Genomic DNA, 18350 nt, shown 5'->3' with positions numbered 1-18350 from the left:
CTGTTTTACCCAAGCTGCCATTTGTGGCTGTTAAGCTAGGAAACAGGTTGTCATCCTTAAAAGCAGGTTACTGTAATGCTTACTCTTGGATGTAGATGGAAGTAAACCCCACCTCTTATGAAATAGCGACTGATCTCTTTCTGAGCCTCGTTGCCTGGAAATTCAACTGTTACATCAAGTTTCCTATATAGTGCAAAGTGATCTCAAATTGTATCTGTTTAGTCAGTGTAGCAGGAAAATCTTGTCAGCATTATATATGATCTGGATGGTTTAGATAGGCTCAAAACTCTGTTCTTGGCCCAGGGTAGGCTGGAGACAAACCAGTTACTGGACTGGTGCCATGCAGGAGTTCTGGATTCTTCTGTCCTGAACATAACAGGAAGGGAAGAAAATGCTTGGAATAGTGTGAACCTGCTCCTGCATAATATTCATGTCCTATGTGACAATAACTTAGCCATGCAACTACTGATACATTTTCTACTAATCACTGTTCTGTCAATCCAAATGCTGCTTAGTTCCATTCTAATCACAAATGACTCAGTGCATTTGGAATATACTTTTTCCTCATCCTTTCTTCTTTAGGTCCTTTCAGAGCATGGATGGGAGCTGGAAAACCTGTGTAACTTCTGAAATTTAGAAAGGAAAGGGAGGAAATGCCAAGCGTTATTTAACCTGGAAGAGAACATCAGCACTGCATGATGAGAAGATTATTCTGACCAGTTGGATTCAACCTGTAATTGCTTGTGAACATCCACAAAAGTGACTCTTTTAGGAAACATTTAATGCTTTGATTGATTATAGTCAAGAATGGAACACATGGTATTGTGTTTGGCCGAGCTGGAGTTAGTTCTGTAATGCACCACTGCTTTGTCTGCTGCTTAGTAGCGCCTGTGCAGCACCCAGACTGTACTTTTCCAACATTCCCCTGCTCAACAGCAGGCTGAGGGATGGGCAAGATCTTGGGAGGGGAAAGAGTGAAAGATGGAAGTACTGGGGGTATTTGATAATGGTGTCTTGCCCTTTGGCACAACCAATATGTGTACTGAAGCCCTGCTTTCTAGGGAGTGACCAAATACTGCCTGCTGATGGGGGCTGATGGGAAATAGAGAGTAATATTTTTGTTTGCTCTTTCTTCTGTGCTTTTGCTTTTTGTCCTATTAAATTTCTTCTATCTTGACCCCTGGGCCTTTGTTGCATTTTCCTTCTCCCTTGTCCATCTAAGAAGGGGAGTAATAGAGTGGCTTTGGCGGGCATGTGGCCCCCAGCCAGGGCCAAACCACCGTGTAACTTTAACTCAGAAAGGTCATGAATTTGTCAGTGACCAACAGTAAGTAAAAATGTTTGCAGGAATGACCTCTTCACATTGCTCTTAAAAAGCTTTTATCTTGATTTTTTTCCAAAAGATAAAAAGTTTCAGCATTGTTTATTTCTTTTACCTTAGCAAAGGGTTCAAGAATGAAAGCTGCATAGCTACATTTCTGTCTCAGGTGCAAAGAATGGAGCGTAGGCTGCCAGCAAGCTAAGTGAATAAAGTACTACAGATTATTTTTTTTTGGGGGGGGCTCATTTTACAACTAAAAGGGCACGTTTGGATTACATACTTCACATACATTACTTACCATAGTACTATGAAATTCAGGCTTTATGGTGAGCTAGAGTAGTATACTAATACGCCATTCTGGAAAAGCTATGTCACAAATACTCCTCGTTTATACTGGACTTACCCATCTCTTTGTAGAGCCTTACAGAGAATTTTAAGTTTAAGCTCATTTATATCCACTTCCTCTTCCTTCAATTCATATAAGGAGAAAAGACAGCCAAGTTAGATTTTTAAACAATTTTCTTAAAGAAATTGTCATTCTTTCACACACTGTACTGATGAATTAGATTCAATTACTGAACACTGTTTTTAAACACATGTTATTTATTAGGCAGCCTGATCATATTGTTGAAACACCAAAGACTTTATTTCCACTTGAAAATGTGTCTTGGACTTCCTATATTATCACAAAACTTCTGATGACCAACTACCTCAGTTTGAAAGCAGGCAGATTTTAAAGCATCCAACAAATTCCATTGTGTAAACTGCATTCTAGGTAAGTTTTAGTTTAGGCAAGTTTTAGTTTAAAATGTGATAAATGGTGCCTGAAGTCAAGGCTCTTTTGTCAGCTATGAATTAATATACATTAATGTCCACATTAGCATGTATGCAATTTGTTTTGAAAAGGGCTGTCCCTTCATTGCACAGAAACTTTGAGATCATTTGTACTAGAGTTCCTTTTAAAGTTTCAGGAAAAACAGATTCTATTTGTTTTGTTGTTGTTTGGTTTTTTTTCCCCCCCTATCTTTCAATGTCCCGAAGCATCACACCTACTTTAAATTCCCTTCACAAGAGATAAAAACCATGAATGCTTGAATTTACAGATTTCACAGTATCACAGTGTAACTAAGGTTGGAAGAGACCCCAAGGATCATCAAGTCCAACCTGTCCCAACAGACCTCACGACTAGACCATGGCACCAAGTGCCACGTCCAATCTCCCCTTGAACACCTCCAGGGACGGTGACTCCACCACCTCCCTGGGCAGCCCATTCCAACGACGAATGACTCGCTCAGTGAAGAACTTTTTCCTCACTTCGAGTCTAAACCTCCCCTGGCACAGCTTGAGACTGTGTCCCCTTGTTCTGGTGCTGGTTGCCTGGGAGAAGAGACCAACCCCTTCCTGTCTACAACCACCTTTCAGGTAGTTGTAGAGGGCAATGAAGTCACCCCTGATTCTTCTCTTCTCCAGATTTGGAAGCAAGAGGATGGGGCTTGACTTTCTGCTACACTTTTGCAAGAGAAAAGCAGGGAAAATTAGGGAACAGCTAGTTTTGAGACTCTAGGGTAAACCATCTCTAATTTGTGCCGAATGTCTGTACTCAAGTTGTTAGAGACTCAAAGATCAGAGCAAAAACATGATTTTGAAACCTCATGGGTGTAGAGTGGTATTTATTTTGTTTAGATGTAAAAAAAAGACAAACTTGCCAGTGTTCATGAACTGTTTTCACAAAATTTAAGAAGAAAATTTAACAGAGAAACACGTGAGTTCACTCAAGGTTTGGTTGTTGTTTTTTTTACTGCAAAGTATTATTCTTCAGACTACTAATGTTGTAAAAATAAGGAGAAGTTTAAAAAAGAAACACATCAATTTTTTCTTAACTGAAGTGAACTGAAAGTATCTTGCTACTTTAAGTAGTAACACTCTTTCCTCTGCACAAAGTATAACACAGTGCTAAACACGGGCCAAGCAAACATTTGTGCATAAAGCACGAATCCTAGCTAACGACAGTAACAAAATGTTATTTAAAACAGATTTTGATAAAAGAAATGCAATTAAAAACTATTTTAAATTAATTTACATTTAAAAAACAATTTACATTATTAAGATATTCGTAACTGTCGAGCCAAAGTTACTAAAGACCAACAAAATGTCACAACGGCGCTCACAAAGTACTGCCACAGAGCAGATTTTAACTTGGAGTCTACCTAGACTAACAGGAACTGGGATAAATGGGAGAAGGTCTCTCATTTTCAATTAGTAAGGAATACTTTTGCTAAATTAATACAACTTCAGCATTTTAGCAAAGGTTTTTGTTAGTTCAGGTTTGATGTTTCTCAGAAGTTGATTTATTCATGCTTAGTAGAAAATGACTCTTGACAAGATGATAGATCATACAAGGACATGCAGCGAGAAAGCCATTCTGTGGCTCAGTACGATTTACATGTTAAAAAGCTGGTGAATATCCCACATTATCTCATGACAGCCAGAGAAACTGCCAATAGGAAAGAACAAGGACTAAACCACTAAAGAAAGCCTGTAGGGAAGCAGGGCTCTAAAAAAAGAAACTATAGACTATAAATGGGAAGTGAGGATGAGGAGTGTCATTTTTCTTAAATAATCTAAACCACGTTTGACATTAAGTCTGCACTGACTATAAAAACAAACTGAAAAAAACACAACCACATCAGGGGTTACAATAAGCTAATATGTTAACTAACTACAGATGTACCATCCTAGCTCAAATAATAATACATAGAAATGTCTGGATTAGAAATTCTTCAAACACTTTTCCTACCTCATCAATATATTCCAGCAGATCAAGTGCTTTCTTGAAGTCATACTCATTGGCCCTTCTGTTCTCATCACATATGTACATCTAGGATATGAGAGATTAACACAGAGCATTATTTTTAGCCTACAAACTAATGTAACTGATACCACGGACAACTCATTGTGGGAAGACCACCATGTATTTTCCACTTACATGACTTTCTCGTGAAAATATGTCTTGATTCAACTGCAAGTGTTTTTATAGTGAGGAATATACTTAAGCTTTTAGAGCAACATTCCACCTACATGACAATGGTGTGTGGACAGAAGGGATTGGATATGAGGCTGCTAGGTTTCAAATTTAAATGCCATTTAAGGCTGTAACATTCCTGGACTATTGTAGCCAGAGCTCAGCTCCACAAATAAGCTCTCCGAATTATTTCGGTAATTAAGCTCAAAGCAGTACTTAAGCACACGGACTGCCTTTCGCCTTTTAAAAACAGAGGAGTTCATCCTCCCCCTCTCCCTCAATAAAATCTGAAATTAGTACTTCAAAGGAAATTAACAGTAGTGCTCTTTAATTTATTTACAGTTTCCCAGTTTCATTCTCACATTACAAGTAGCAACTATGAACACCGGTTTGACAATAGAGAGAATTCAGAGGGAAAACTGTCATGGTGTCAGCGCTTGTCAAGTCATGAGTGACACCTCCTACTCCTCCCTAATCCCACAGAAAAAGACACAGGTCATGACTGGAGCATCTCCTATTACTGTTGTTCTAAGGAAATAAGAAAGTAAAGGAGCGCTCTATTAGCTTTTGATTTTCTACAAGACTGCAGAAAAGTAAGAAGTTATAAAACTGACACCAGACATAACCTGATTTTGTTTTAGAACACATCATTCTATTCACCAAGTATCTTGTGTGTGTATCACTGGATGGGAAAGATATGCTGCCAACAAGGCAGAAAAAGTTGGGCTACTGGTTCCTGGCTAACACCACAAAGGAGTGTGGAATAAGACTCAGCACTGTTAGTGATCCAAATACTGGAGCAGTTCATGGTTTTGTTTTGCTGTGGGTTGAGTTTTTGCTTCTTTTTGAAATGCAAGTGGAAAAAAATAATTTTAAAATTGAAAGACTTCAGATGCCTCTTTGCAACAAGTGACCAAAAACCTCTGCCTGCTTCTAGCCCTTTCTTTTTCTGGACTGTGGCATTTTTCTCTACTAAGGTGGAATTCTTTGTTCCTTCTGACTTTCAAGTTCTGCTCTACTAAGAATATAAAGGTAAAAATTGTATCATATGCCATATGTGGCTTATAGCAGCAAAACAACTTCTAGCACTGTGTTGATACACTTTTTTTTTCCTCCTAGCAGCACCCTAAAGCACATATTCAAGAAGAAGTTTGAACTAAAACCAGCATTCTGAAGTTCGGCACTTGCAGAAACTAAGCAAAGATAAACCAATTTGTATATCAGATCTTCAGGTGCTTAGCAAGTCACATAACTGACAATGACAGCTGTGATCTTCTCATTATATCATACAGAGGCAGAAAACATAAAGGGACTTTACCTAGGTAATGAAGAAAACATGAGATACTTACATCAATGAGCTGAGATACAGACAACACTGGCATATCATTGAGGTTCAACTGTTTCTCTGACAGTAATTGTTCTGGAAGTGTCTCCTGATGCAACAGAAAGCGTTCCTGTTCTGATATTTCTTGCAGTCATTTAAGGAAATGAATGTTTCTTGTTATTAAAATGTAATAATAAATGCTGCAGCAGAGTAATAACTGCCAAGTCACAATATTATTCAGGTCTCCAAGTATTTGTAATGAAGCATTTTCTTTGGACGCTTGTCTATGCGTTAGAAGTGCAAAAATACTTCCACTTCAATATTGTCATCCTGGTGAACTAGTTCTTACTTTCCACTCAGGTTTCCAGTGAAATACTGATAATTTTTTTCTTCTTTTTTTCCCTCAAACCCACAAAATGAATATGCATGATTGGAGGAAAGCTGTTGCACTAGGCAGGAAAGTAAGTTGGTTGCAATTTTTAGGACGTACTTTGTGCCACGGACATGCTCCATTTCATGAATTATTCAATTTTTGATTGTTTTGGTTTCCAGTATGATCTGCTTCAGGGGCAGAAACTTATTAGGCTGAAACAATCCAAAAGGAATAACTTCAGCCACATTGAATGAATGCTGCCATTCCCACCCAGTTCCACTGCATGGTAGAAAGGAGAAAATAATTCTACAGGAGCACTTGATCTGTTTAAATGGATTAGCAAAATAAGGCAAAAATAATTTCCTTTACCAATGGGAAACTGATACACAAGTTTAGAACAAATTTTGAGAGTCTACTAGTCTCCTGAAACAAAGCTTTGACAGTGGTTTAGGTACTATTCCAAAGCTTCCCCCTGGTGGCCAATATCGGCTGAACTATTAATGTACAACGGCTCTTTCACAAACTCACAGCACCCTGCGCTGCAAAGACCGTGTCAGGAAAAGGGTGTTTTCCAAAGGGATAGGAACGGCAGAGCAGGGAACTGCTGCATTCAATAATGAAGCACTGTTCCCATTATCACCATGCTCTAATGGAAAGGCTGTAACACTGTCACTGAAACTTTGTAGATGCAGAAAGTAAGATGCCGAGGAAGTTAAGTCCCGATCATAAATGTATATACTTGCAGGCACTTTATTACAATATAACATAGTTATTGGATTTCCTTGTACAACCTAAAAGTCTTAGGAACTGAAAAGAACTCAGAATTGAGAGCCATTCAATGAAGAGGCTTTAAGAAATTTTTCCTCACATCTTGAGTATGAAACGCAGCTTCATGAAAACACATTAACTGTGAATGATTTACATGTTTCAGCCACTTTAGGAATGGTCTAATGACTTCTCAAAATACTCTGCAGCTTATTTATGCCAATATTTTGCATGTTATTAGAAAAAGTGAGACAGCACGAATTTCTCATGCTCATAGTCCTAACTCACAGGTGAAAGGGAGTACTGAGGTTACTGCCTCACACTGCCCCCCTTACACCCTTCCTGCAATGAGCATTAAAATCATCAGCCTGTTTATCCTTACCACATTAAGTCAGTGCTCAACCTAATTAACAGTATGGAAAATTAATGTGATTCTAATTCAGTAACTTCATTAGAACATTCTTCACTTGGCTTAGTTTTTATTTCACAGAATCACAGAACATTAGGGGATGAATGTGACCTTGAAAGATCATCTAGTCCAACCCCCATACTTAAAGTAGGCCGCATCCAGAGAGGTTTTGAATGTCTCCAGAGAAGCAGACTCCACCACCTCTCTGGGCAGCCTGTTCCAGTGTTTTGTCACCCTCACAGTGGAAAAGTTTTTCGTTATGTTCCTGTGGAACCTCCAGCCTGCACCCATTGCCCCATGTCCTGTCACTGAACATCACTGAGAAGAGCCTGGCTCTGTCCTCCTGACAGTCAGCCTTCACATATTTATAAACATCAATGAGATCACCTCTCAGTCTCCTCCAAGCTTAAGAGACCCAGCTCCCTCAGCCTTTCCTCATAAAGCATATGTTACATTCCCCTAATCCTTTGTGGCTCTGCACTCTTTCAAGCAGTTCCCTGTATTTCTTACCTTCTATTTTCTCTTGCAGTATGTCTTCCGAGAAGTCAGATGCCAGTGCAGCTAATTTGCTCAAGCCAAGAAGCGTTTTCTTCTTTGCAAAATATCGAGTCTCCATATTTGCTAAAGTCTGCAATGTTCTGTGAGCCTGAAATTAACAGAAGTATGAGAAATCAGTTTCATAAGTTAACATCAGAAGGTTAGCAGATAAGGATTTAACGAACTGCAGTCTCACAGCTATTTATCATTTGTAATACTATAAATCTTATTTTTCAAAGTTGCACAACTTTCATGTTAGAATTCTGCACTACACTCTTCAGAAAGAGAGAGAGATGTCCACTCCAATTACACCCAGGAAAATCTTTTCAGTACTAATCATGAAAAAACTTTAATCAAGAAAAACTCTTACAAACAAAGGACAAATTGCAACTTCACATTATTTTACCACTGGGATCTTAATTAAGGTTTTGTCTCAAAAGCAATTGATAGTCACTGCAAAACACCAGTTCCATCAAAGTAGTGATCATGTAGACAAAACTTCCCTGATAAAAAGACACCAACAAGAGATGAAAAGCAGGCCTAATTTCCATTACATGGTGCAGTAGCTTATATGATATACCACCTGGTGCCCGGAGAAGGGCTTTTGGTACTCCATTAATAATCTGTATCATCTCTCCCCCATGTCACCCAGATAAGCTCTCTTTTGATGAGGAAGACTCATAACTAGGTGACTTCCCTTCTTGAACATGAGCTTGACCTGTCTAACATGCAGTATTTCACTTTGGTTCCATTTAAGAACCCTTACCTTTTGTAAATCCTGACTGTTGATTTCATGTAACCAGCTCAGATGCTCATGGGCTTGCAAGAAACTGGCTAGCTGTCCATGCTGAGCAATAGGCTGAGATAACAGCTTCCCTCGCTTTCCTTTTTCTAGATACCAGCGAAACAGGAAGTCTGAAAAATTCTGAAGATAACAGGAATATGAACAGATTTAAAAAGTTACACTGAAATACCTTGTTTGTCTTCCAAGGCAAAATGCTTCATAAAATAAAATTGGTGAGATTATGGCAAGAACCTACTCAACAAAACAAGACACACAACACCAGTGTTGAGGAATAAACTTTGTCGTGACAAAAACAGTATTTAGAGAATTCATGAGTACTCCAACAGATGCTGCTACACATAGCATCCTTCAATAGAAGTGAAGGAAGTGCCAATGGTAAATTCTTCATGTTAATCTACAGGAGTGGTAACAAGTATCACATCAATCACAGTTCTGATCTTACTTTTTCACCTGTTCCTTTGCCTTCCTTAGAACTCTGTGTTAACAATTTCCTTTCATATATGTTTATTTCTGCTGTTACTGTTTTTGAAACATTACCTTCTATCTCCAAGGAAGGCTACAACCTTAGTGGCCCCATTCATTACTAAAAACTTTTTCTTAAAAAGAAAAGAAAGAGAAAACCCACAACTATTTCATCCTCAAAAGCTTCTACAACCAATCAGGATTTATGTTTGAGATTTTAGTCTTTTTCAGAATAACTATACATTTTTATTGCATTAACAAGTTTGAAGACACCATCAGCCTGATATTCTATCCATTAGACTTGATCTAGTCAGCTCTACATTTGCCACAGTAACTTCTTTTCATTATTGGCAAGGTATACTATAATTTCTATCCTTTACTGACACTTTTTAATTTTCTCAGTAAAACAATTTTTCTATACTCTATTAGGAAACCTGTAGACTGCAAGATTTTTTCTTTCCATAGTTGTTGTGCAAAGATAAACAAATTGATCTCATCACCTCTCAAGTTAGGAAGCTTTTGTCCTATTCCACTCACTTCAAGTAGTCTCTACCAGCTTTGCCATAAGCTTCCCATTTTTTCAGCACACTTATGACCTTTACAGCAGATTTTAACAGACATTAGAATAAATTGTGTCCAACAAGTACCTAGCAGGACAATAAAAAAACCCAAACCAAACAGACAACAGCAACACTCCCACCTTCCCCTTCTTCTTAACTGCTCTTCTGTTTAGATGCCTAACAATCTCATCTTCTCTTTTGGAAATTATCTTTGAATTACCTTAGTTTAATAAAACAGCAATATGCCAACTACAACACCTCAGTGAAGTCAGAAAATACAAGATGATGTTGAGAGTGAGACAATGTGTGAGGCACAAAAAATGTCCCATAGAGCTAGCACTTGTATTTCTTCTGACTTGCTTCGCAGTCTCAGTCTTGCCTCTTTGGGCTCTGTATAGTGAATGCTGACTTCAATTTTCCACATTACACCTCTACATACATACAAATACCTATGCATTTGAAAAACAACCACCACCACCACCACTAACCAACCAAAATACATTTGCAACGTTTTAGTTACAAACTTCTTATAAAAGACACTCCAGAGGAAACAGGAAAAAAGAGAATTACCTGATCTGCAAACTGACTCATGTACCGTTGTAACCTGGCCTGGTTGTCTGTCTGCTCACACATTTGCACCAGGATATCAAAGTCACAGTACTTCTCTGCTAAAGTAGCTGCCATCTGATACTGTCCCAGGGAAACTAAGTAACGAAGAAAAAGCTGTATCAAACAATCTCATCTTGGACCATAAGAAGATGAGTGAGAGCAGACAACAGAAAAATGAAAACAAGTTTTAAATGTTCCTATCAAAGAGATACACATTCCCAAAGAAACATTCACCTCCTGCATACACACATCCTGTGCATACACAATTTCACACACCTGCCACCTCTGTCCCCCAATAGGGAAGAAAGAAGCAGCAGCAGGCAAAGGCTTCTGATAAAAACCGGCACAAATAAAGGTAATGGGGTTTGTATTAAAAGTATATTCTTTAAACTCATTCTTTTTGCTTCAGTTCAGTACATGATAGTTAACAGGATACTCAGTTTTGTTTGTAAGGAAATATGAACTTCAGATTGAACATGGCATGAAACGTATTTGCAAGCTAACAGAGCCCATGAATGTCATGGGTCAAACTGAAAATGATAGTTCAAGAGACTTAAGAATGTTAGGAGGCAGTGTTTGCCAAAAAAAATAAATTTTATAAAGTTGCTAAAATGCATTTACTTCAAGTTATTCTCACTTAAAAAAGGGGGCCTTGCTGTCTGTTACTCATTAAAGAGTTGACAACATGTAACATGTTAAACAACAGGCTTGATTATTAAATAATCAAGATTACAAAAGTTATCTTTTCCCTGACAAACACTAAACAGTTTTTTAGGCATTTAAGCTTATGACAACTGGTGACAATATATACATTTGGAAACTAATTTGTAGGCTATTTTCAGCCAAGCAGCAAAAGATAAACTGCCAAAAAAATACAAGAAGTTGACAAAAGAATAAAGATTATCATGAAGAAGCGTGTCATATCAGAGGTATGAGCACAAATGCAGTCTTGGATACAACTCTGACCTGTTTCTATATCTTAAATATCTCACTAAATCATAAAAATAGAGTTAAAAATGTAACTCATACTCAAGTGCCATTTACTCCATCAGATTTGCACCACTTCCTCTCCAAACAGCACACCGAATCCTCGCGTTAAGGAAAACAGTACTTACGGAGGGGAGACAAGAGTTCCGACCTTTTCTGCACATATTCCATTTCCAGATTGCTGTATCGCTCCTGATCAGCAGGGCGGTCCACGGATTTCAGCTGAGAAACATAGCCATCTAGAAAGCAATCCAGTAGAGCCACCAACTGCTCAGCCACAATGCTACGGAGGTTACTGTCAGCCTGAGGGTACACCATGTTCAGAATGATTCCATGCTGACGTATTATTGATGCACGAAGGCAGCTAGATGCTTGGGAAAACACCACAGACAGCATTAAAATAATATCATATCATACAATATAATACAATAGGAATATTATAATATTATAGAATAAATAATATAATAAAAGGAGTATGTGCTGTACTACAACAAAAACATATAATTAAAAAAATAAATAGGAAGGAAAAAGTGAAACAGTTCCATTTTAAAAATCAAAGCAATACTATTAAAAACAAACAAACAAACTCCAAAAAATCCCAACACCCAATGACAGAATAGAATTAACCAGGTTGGAAGAGACCTTTGAGATCATCGAGTCCAACCCGTCACCCAACACCATCTAATCAACTAAACCATGGCGCACCAAGCGCCCCATTCAGTCTCTTCCTAAACACCTCCAGTGATGGTGACTCTACCACCTCCCTGGGCTGCCCATTCCAATGGCCAATCTTTCTATGAAGAACTGATTAAATAAAACAACACAAAACCCCCAAACACATATTTATATCTACCTTTACGTGGAAAATTTGGCCAAAATATGGGGGGGGGGGGGAGGGGAAGTAAAAAGAACAGGAATAAAACCATTCCCTGAACTACAGGGATCTACACTGTCAACTACCAGTATCAGTTGTTTTTCAGAAGAATCACTTGCACACTAAAGAGGCAACTCCTGTTAATCTGAATTAAATACTTGGATGTAGTCATCAAGACATAACACAGCAAAATAGCTTGCATGGCTCCTCATTTTCAAAACATCTTTACCTTGGGAGCACTACACATGGTGTGTTTCACATGTGGAGGCCACACGGAAGCTGACGCAGCACTGGAAATTGCTTGCTTCTGCAAACGTTTGTTCCGATAGTTTTTCATGTTATTAAACCATCAAAACAAAATACACTTAAGGAAGGTGAGAATCATCAATCCTTTAAAAACATTCATATTTTTACAATTAATTCTACTGTTATGTATGCCATAGGTCTACCAACCAGAACCAGTGCATTAAAAACAAACAAACAAAAAACCACAAAGAAACCAACCAAAAAGGTTTTGGTCTTCCAAACTTGGTTTTAAAGAATTTTAATTAAAAATAAGCATCCTTTGATTCATTCCATTTAGTTCAAACAAATGCTTTAGCTTCTCCTATTACTACTGTCAACCTTGCAGCAGATTTTAATGACAAGTTAAACATTTGGATTGAACGTGGCCAGAGAAAGGCAATGAGGCTGGCGAGAGGCCTTGAGCACAAGCCCTATGAGGAGAGGCTGAGGGAGCTGGGGTTGCTTAGCCTGGAGAAGAGGCTCAGGGGAGACCTTACTGTTCTCTACAACTACCTGAAGGGGGGTTGTAGACAGGCAGGGGCTGGTCTCTTCTCCCAGGCAACCAGCACCAGAACAAGAGGACACAGTCTCAAGCTGCACCAGGGGAGGTTCAGGCTGGATGTTAGGAAGAAATTCTACACAGAGTGATTGCCCATTGGAATGGGCTGCCCGGGGAGGTGGTGGAGTCCCCATCCCTGGAGGTGTTCAAGAAGGGATTTGATGTGGCACTTGGTGCCATGGTTTAGTCATGAGGTCTGTGGTGACCGGTTGGACTTGATGATCTTTGAGGTCTCTTCCAACCTTGGTGATTCTGTGATTCTTGTGCTCTGAAGCTCAGGAAAATTATTTCTTGTTTAGGATTATTACTGAAATAGCAGTAACACTTCTCACCTGTCCATGGAATATACTCAGGTTCTCTTTCTGGAAGCTCTCCTGTTTTATATAACGAGGCTTTAGACTGACGATACTGACAGGCAGATTGTAGCATGTCCTATTTAAAGGCAAGGACATAAGTACTTTAAAGTGAAAGTTCACACAAACCATACACAGACCATGAAAGGAGGTGGTGTCTTTTAAAAGTGTATTTCAGAATTTTAAAGTCCCCCTTTCTGCTAAATCACTTTTCTCAACTGTACAGAATAGCACATACTGACTGAGCAAGAAACCTCAGTGCTCAAAAGCACAAGCTGTCCACTCTTTGCTAGGTACTCATGCTGCCACAACTTCTGACAATGCTGCAACTTCTCAAATTCTCTTATATAGCACTGACACAGGAGAAAAAGGAATGGCCCCAATTCTGCACAAGACCATCTTTCCCCACTTAATACGTTTGGGCATAAGAAAAGCACACTCACTTCTGTTCTCACGTCAGTAATTGAGATGCTCCATGCAACTTGAGTGCTCTTAGATATTTACCTTTGCTTCCCACAAATATTTTAGCTAATGACATTCTATACCTTAATGATACTGTTCACATTGACAACTATCTGGGCCCACTGAATTGATTCAATAGGTGTATCTTTCAGGATTTGTTCTTCCTCTTCTAGTAAGCATTCAAAGATGGAGTCTATTTGGGACACCTTAAAGACAGAAAGAAAAATTGCACTGATCACAAACATATCTATTACCAGGCAATACCTGAAAGCCAAAACACAAGGGTTGTACAGAAAAATAACCAAATATTAGCAGAAACCACAAGGGCAGCCAGAAGAGGTATCAGCTACTAAAAGCTGATGATTTCATTATCCATTTATTTCATACAACACTTAGAATACAAGAATTGCCTTCTTTCTCTATTTATCATCTAGAAGAAGAAAAAAAAATCATCCTCATTTTTGAAGGCAATTCTATAAACTTTCCATTGAGTGTATTCCTCCATCATCTTCTCAAACATTTGGCAATATCGCCTTTTTCAGATGAAGTATTCAAGAGAACACATCTGCTGCAAAATAGCAGACTATTATTTCCATTTTCTTTTATATTTCTCCATTAGCAACTACTGTCCTTTACAGGAAAAAAAAAAATCTTCATAAAGAAATAAGGTTTTGTGTATAGTTCTTCTCAAGCAGCAAGAAAGAAATAAAGACTGGGTGCTTGACTGGAATGTGGCATAAACTGAGAGCTAGCTCAGATTCATTAATGTTAGAGAGAGAACAAAAAATTGAGACACTGAACTGATACAATTCCATTCAGGACAGCTCATCAAAGCAGATTTTCTATCTGACAAACTAGTTGGAAACCAGAACAACTTTACTTCTGTGTGGAATCTGTCAAAATTCATGATTCAGATGCAAACCAAAAAGAAATCTGCACACTAAAGTGACGTAGTCACTAATGCCATCTATTTAAGTGGAAATTGTATAAAGATTAATTGATTGTTTTTTAGAGACTAGTTTCACAGTATACATCAGAGCACTGCAACTTCTACCACATGTGATATGCTACAATGATTCAAAAGTAACAGGCCCCTTACCTCCCGAAAGAAGATATCTGCAGGGGTAAGACTCGGTGGAATATCACACTCTCTTTTGTTTAATGCAATCAGTATAGCAGCATTCACTAGATCAGGCAGCTTGGAGTGGTGATTCTTGAGAACAATGGCTGCTGCTAATTTCTCTGCATGCTCACAGAGCAGCAATCGAGTTGCCATTGTCGTCCCTCGTACTGGAAAACTGCCCAGATGTTCAAATACCCCAACCTGTCATCGAGGAAAAATAAAAGATCACATGTACTCTAAACAGTGTTCTAGAAGAACTCCTGTAACACAAAATAATACTCTGTGTGTGTTGATGCCAAAAAAAGCAGTAGGATTTCACCTGATGAAGAAACTCAATGAAGAAGGTATGTGCTTTTGTCTTATCCTCTAGCTGATGAAGAAGAATGAGGGATGTGTTGCTGAAACCAGCTGCTTCTAAAAAGAGAAAAATACTAGGTCAGAGCACTTGGTATCTTAATTTCTTTGATAGCTACTCTTTATTTTTGCCTCTGAAATAAACAGAGTTCTTTATTGGTACTTAAAAAAAAATATATATGCACACCCATTTATATATTGCTTACTATGCTATTTTTGATGTGCTTTTAAAACTATCACACCTGAAGTAAAGCCTTTAGAAAAATTCAAGTACCTTTAGATCAGATTCAACTATTCTGATGCACTCAATGTATTACCTGCTAAAATAACAGCTCTCCAGCTTATTTGGGTTTTAGTAACATTCAGATTCAAATTTCTATCTTCATTATGGACTACTGCTAAATTTATTATGTCCTAGACCACAGCTACTGCAAGATAAAGTGTTAACAGGCATTCAAACCTAACTCATGCTGTGCTGCCTGCACAATTCCACTGTACAACGGAAGTACAGTGCCCAGCACTGTTTTACTTCTCTTCCTCAAATGAGCTCACATCTGAAAAGCCAGCTAGCATTTCCATCTGGATGATGAGGTTCTTAAAGGAGACAGTAAGGCTGATGAAAGCTTCTTGATGAGTATCCTCACATGTATCTCACCTCAGCAAACTTTTCTAGACCCAGTTATTTTCCAGTTTCAAAATGGAAACCAAACCAAAAGACTACCAAGATACAAAAATTCAGGAGCACTATCACCATGAGCAAAATTAGCAAGACTAATTAGAAGCAGCTACCAATTTTCCCTTCTTGCTTTAGCAACAAATAAATGCAGATAAGATGACAAACTAAAAAAATTAAGTCCGTTCAGAAAACACTCAGCATCTAGCATGACAATTGCTAACTGGCTGCCATCTAGAAATAACAGCAGGAAGCATCATGCCCATCTGTAACCACTACATGAACTTTGAAACTAAGTCACTGCTCAGTAACTGCAAATGTTGCCCAAATTAATGCTGCTCTTAAGGGCGAGGCAGGGAAGCTTGAACAAAGAGGTTTCTTGATGAAAACCTACCTGCTTTAATCCATTACCTACAACAAATAGCCCAAACTGAATTTCTCAAGTCCTCTTTTAGGCAGAAAATACTAATGTCCTAGAGTGTTAAGAGGTCACTTTACCCAGGATCCAAGCCTACCAGAAACTGTGCAGCCATGCTGACAAAGAACTGAGCATGAGCAAATAAACTCTTTCGCTCAGCGTATCTACTTGTAGAAAGTAACTCAGCTCTGTTGAAGGAATCATGGAAACACTAAAAAGTGACAACACCTGTTCCTTCCATAAAGTGACCTTCACAGAAGTGATTTCTCTGCTGTTTGAGCTTACTATATAAAGTCGAGAATTAAACCACAGTAGACTGCAAATTTATCTAGCAGTCTGGAAGGATGCATCTTTTAGCCTTTCTGGGAATACATTTAATGGTGGAAGAATGGGAAAGGGACACCTATGCCTTTTCCACTAAGTTTAGTTTTATGTAGAGTAGAAAATTATTCACCAAAAATACCCCCAAGCAACCATCTCCAAAACATAAACCATTATGTTTACCTTCAGGTACAGATTCAGCCCATCTTGGATCAGAAGCAGGGTAATCATCTATTAAGTCCACACTGATCTGAGTCACTGCCCTATCTAGCTCAGCATCAGAATCCAGATCTGCATTACTTTGAAAGAGCTCAAGTACCATGCTTTGTGCATTGACTGTATCTTTCCTGAAATAAAGAAATACAAAAGTATGAGAAATAAAAACAATAGATAGATTTGCAGGGACAAGAACCACTCAGCTGGGATTTTCTGATATGCTTTTTGTTGAGGATTATTTGGGCTATCTATAAATTAATTATGGATAAGAGATATTCTGATTGTACATATAAAGGCATATCATGTGACCAAGATATCTTAAAATAAAACCCAGCACTGCATCCAAAATTACACAAAGGTTTAATAAAATAAACTGTACTTTTAAAAACTTGAATATACTGAATTTTCTATTAAACAACCTTCCATTATTTGCTCTGCATCAACTGCTTGGCCATCTGGACAAGTCATTGCTACATCTGGTCTGTGGAAGAGTCCTCTGTTCATTTTACCATGCTATTCTTCTGGGAACAATCTGAACCAATACCATACATGTCAAATTATTAGTTTATTCTAGTTTCATGGATATAACCCATGTTTTAATCAAAACAACATTCAACTTTCATACTCTGTCACACTGTTTTCATTACTACCTTATACTTTCTTCTAACATGGTTTTCAACCCCCTTGTTCACATCCTCAGTGATAGCAACTTTCATATTTGTTACCTGTGCTTTCAGACCTTAGCTACTTCCATCTGCAGCAGTTCTGTCCACTTGTGAATACATACAGATTCCTACATTCTATGCATGTTTTCAGATCTCATCTTGATATCCTTTATTATGTGCTTAAACCCCTTCACAATCTTCTACCTTACATGCAGCTGTCAAAAGCATTCCTGCTTCAATCTGTTCTGTCCAAGTTTTAACACTCTTTAAGATGGTTTGTGGGTTGTGGTTACTTTTTGTTTGGTTGGGGTTTTTGATATGTTTGTTGCTTGGGTTTTTTACACGGTTGGGGGTTTTTTTGTGGTGTCTTGGTTGTTGTTTTTAATAAGTTTATATTGAAAATCATCTCTTCTAAACATAATTAACCTAAGTCTACAGCTCTATTTCTCCTCTCCGTCCTTTGTTAGGTTGCTTTAATCAGCGTAGTCTGAGGAATACTTAGTTCCTTTCACTCCTCCATCTCAATCTAAAAGAGATAACTTACCAGGTAGAATCTGCCATACTAGGTATTTTCCTGACCACATAGACAGTAAATAAACATACTGAAAAGCATTATTTGAAACAGCTATGCAAAGAAATACAAGGAAGAAAAGCAAAGAGTATTTTTTAACAACAAAACACCACTTAATGTAAGAATCAAGAAGGCAAACCCCAAAGTTTAAGGTTGTTTTACTGGCAGTAGTGTAACATCATGATTTATGCAGAGTAAGCAAGAAGTCATCGAGAGTACAGAAGCCTGCTTCTTTCTAGCACGTATCATCACTTTTTCACTACTTCAAGATGTATCTAGCACTTTCCTAATACAGATGTGCA

At 38.1% G+C, this 18350-nt stretch overlaps 1 protein-coding gene across 1 annotated transcript in view; it reads right to left on the bottom strand.

Annotated features, from left to right (window-relative positions):
* NUP133 (nucleoporin 133) overlaps positions 1-18350 on the bottom strand; it is a 32535-nt gene that overhangs the window by 2013 nt on the left and 12172 nt on the right. The window contains exons 13-24 of the mRNA XM_054162252.1: positions 16780-16943; positions 15150-15244; positions 14807-15031; positions 13791-13913; positions 13225-13324; positions 11303-11545; positions 10149-10282; positions 8518-8676; positions 7725-7860; positions 5693-5811; positions 4119-4199; positions 1725-1789 (exon numbers count right to left, since the gene is read on the bottom strand). Of these exons, the coding sequence (XP_054018227.1) occupies positions 1725-1789; positions 4119-4199; positions 5693-5811; positions 7725-7860; positions 8518-8676; positions 10149-10282; positions 11303-11545; positions 13225-13324; positions 13791-13913; positions 14807-15031; positions 15150-15244; positions 16780-16943 (1644 nt within the window). The remainder of the gene's footprint in view (positions 1-1724; positions 1790-4118; positions 4200-5692; positions 5812-7724; positions 7861-8517; positions 8677-10148; positions 10283-11302; positions 11546-13224; positions 13325-13790; positions 13914-14806; positions 15032-15149; positions 15245-16779; positions 16944-18350) is intronic.

This window comes from Dryobates pubescens, chromosome 6 (assembly GCF_014839835.1).
Source record: "Dryobates pubescens isolate bDryPub1 chromosome 6, bDryPub1.pri, whole genome shotgun sequence".
NCBI classification, from domain to species: domain Eukaryota; kingdom Metazoa; phylum Chordata; class Aves; order Piciformes; family Picidae; genus Dryobates; species Dryobates pubescens.
Note: the sequence above shows the minus strand (reverse complement) of the source record. Positions and strands in the feature narration are given on the sequence as shown.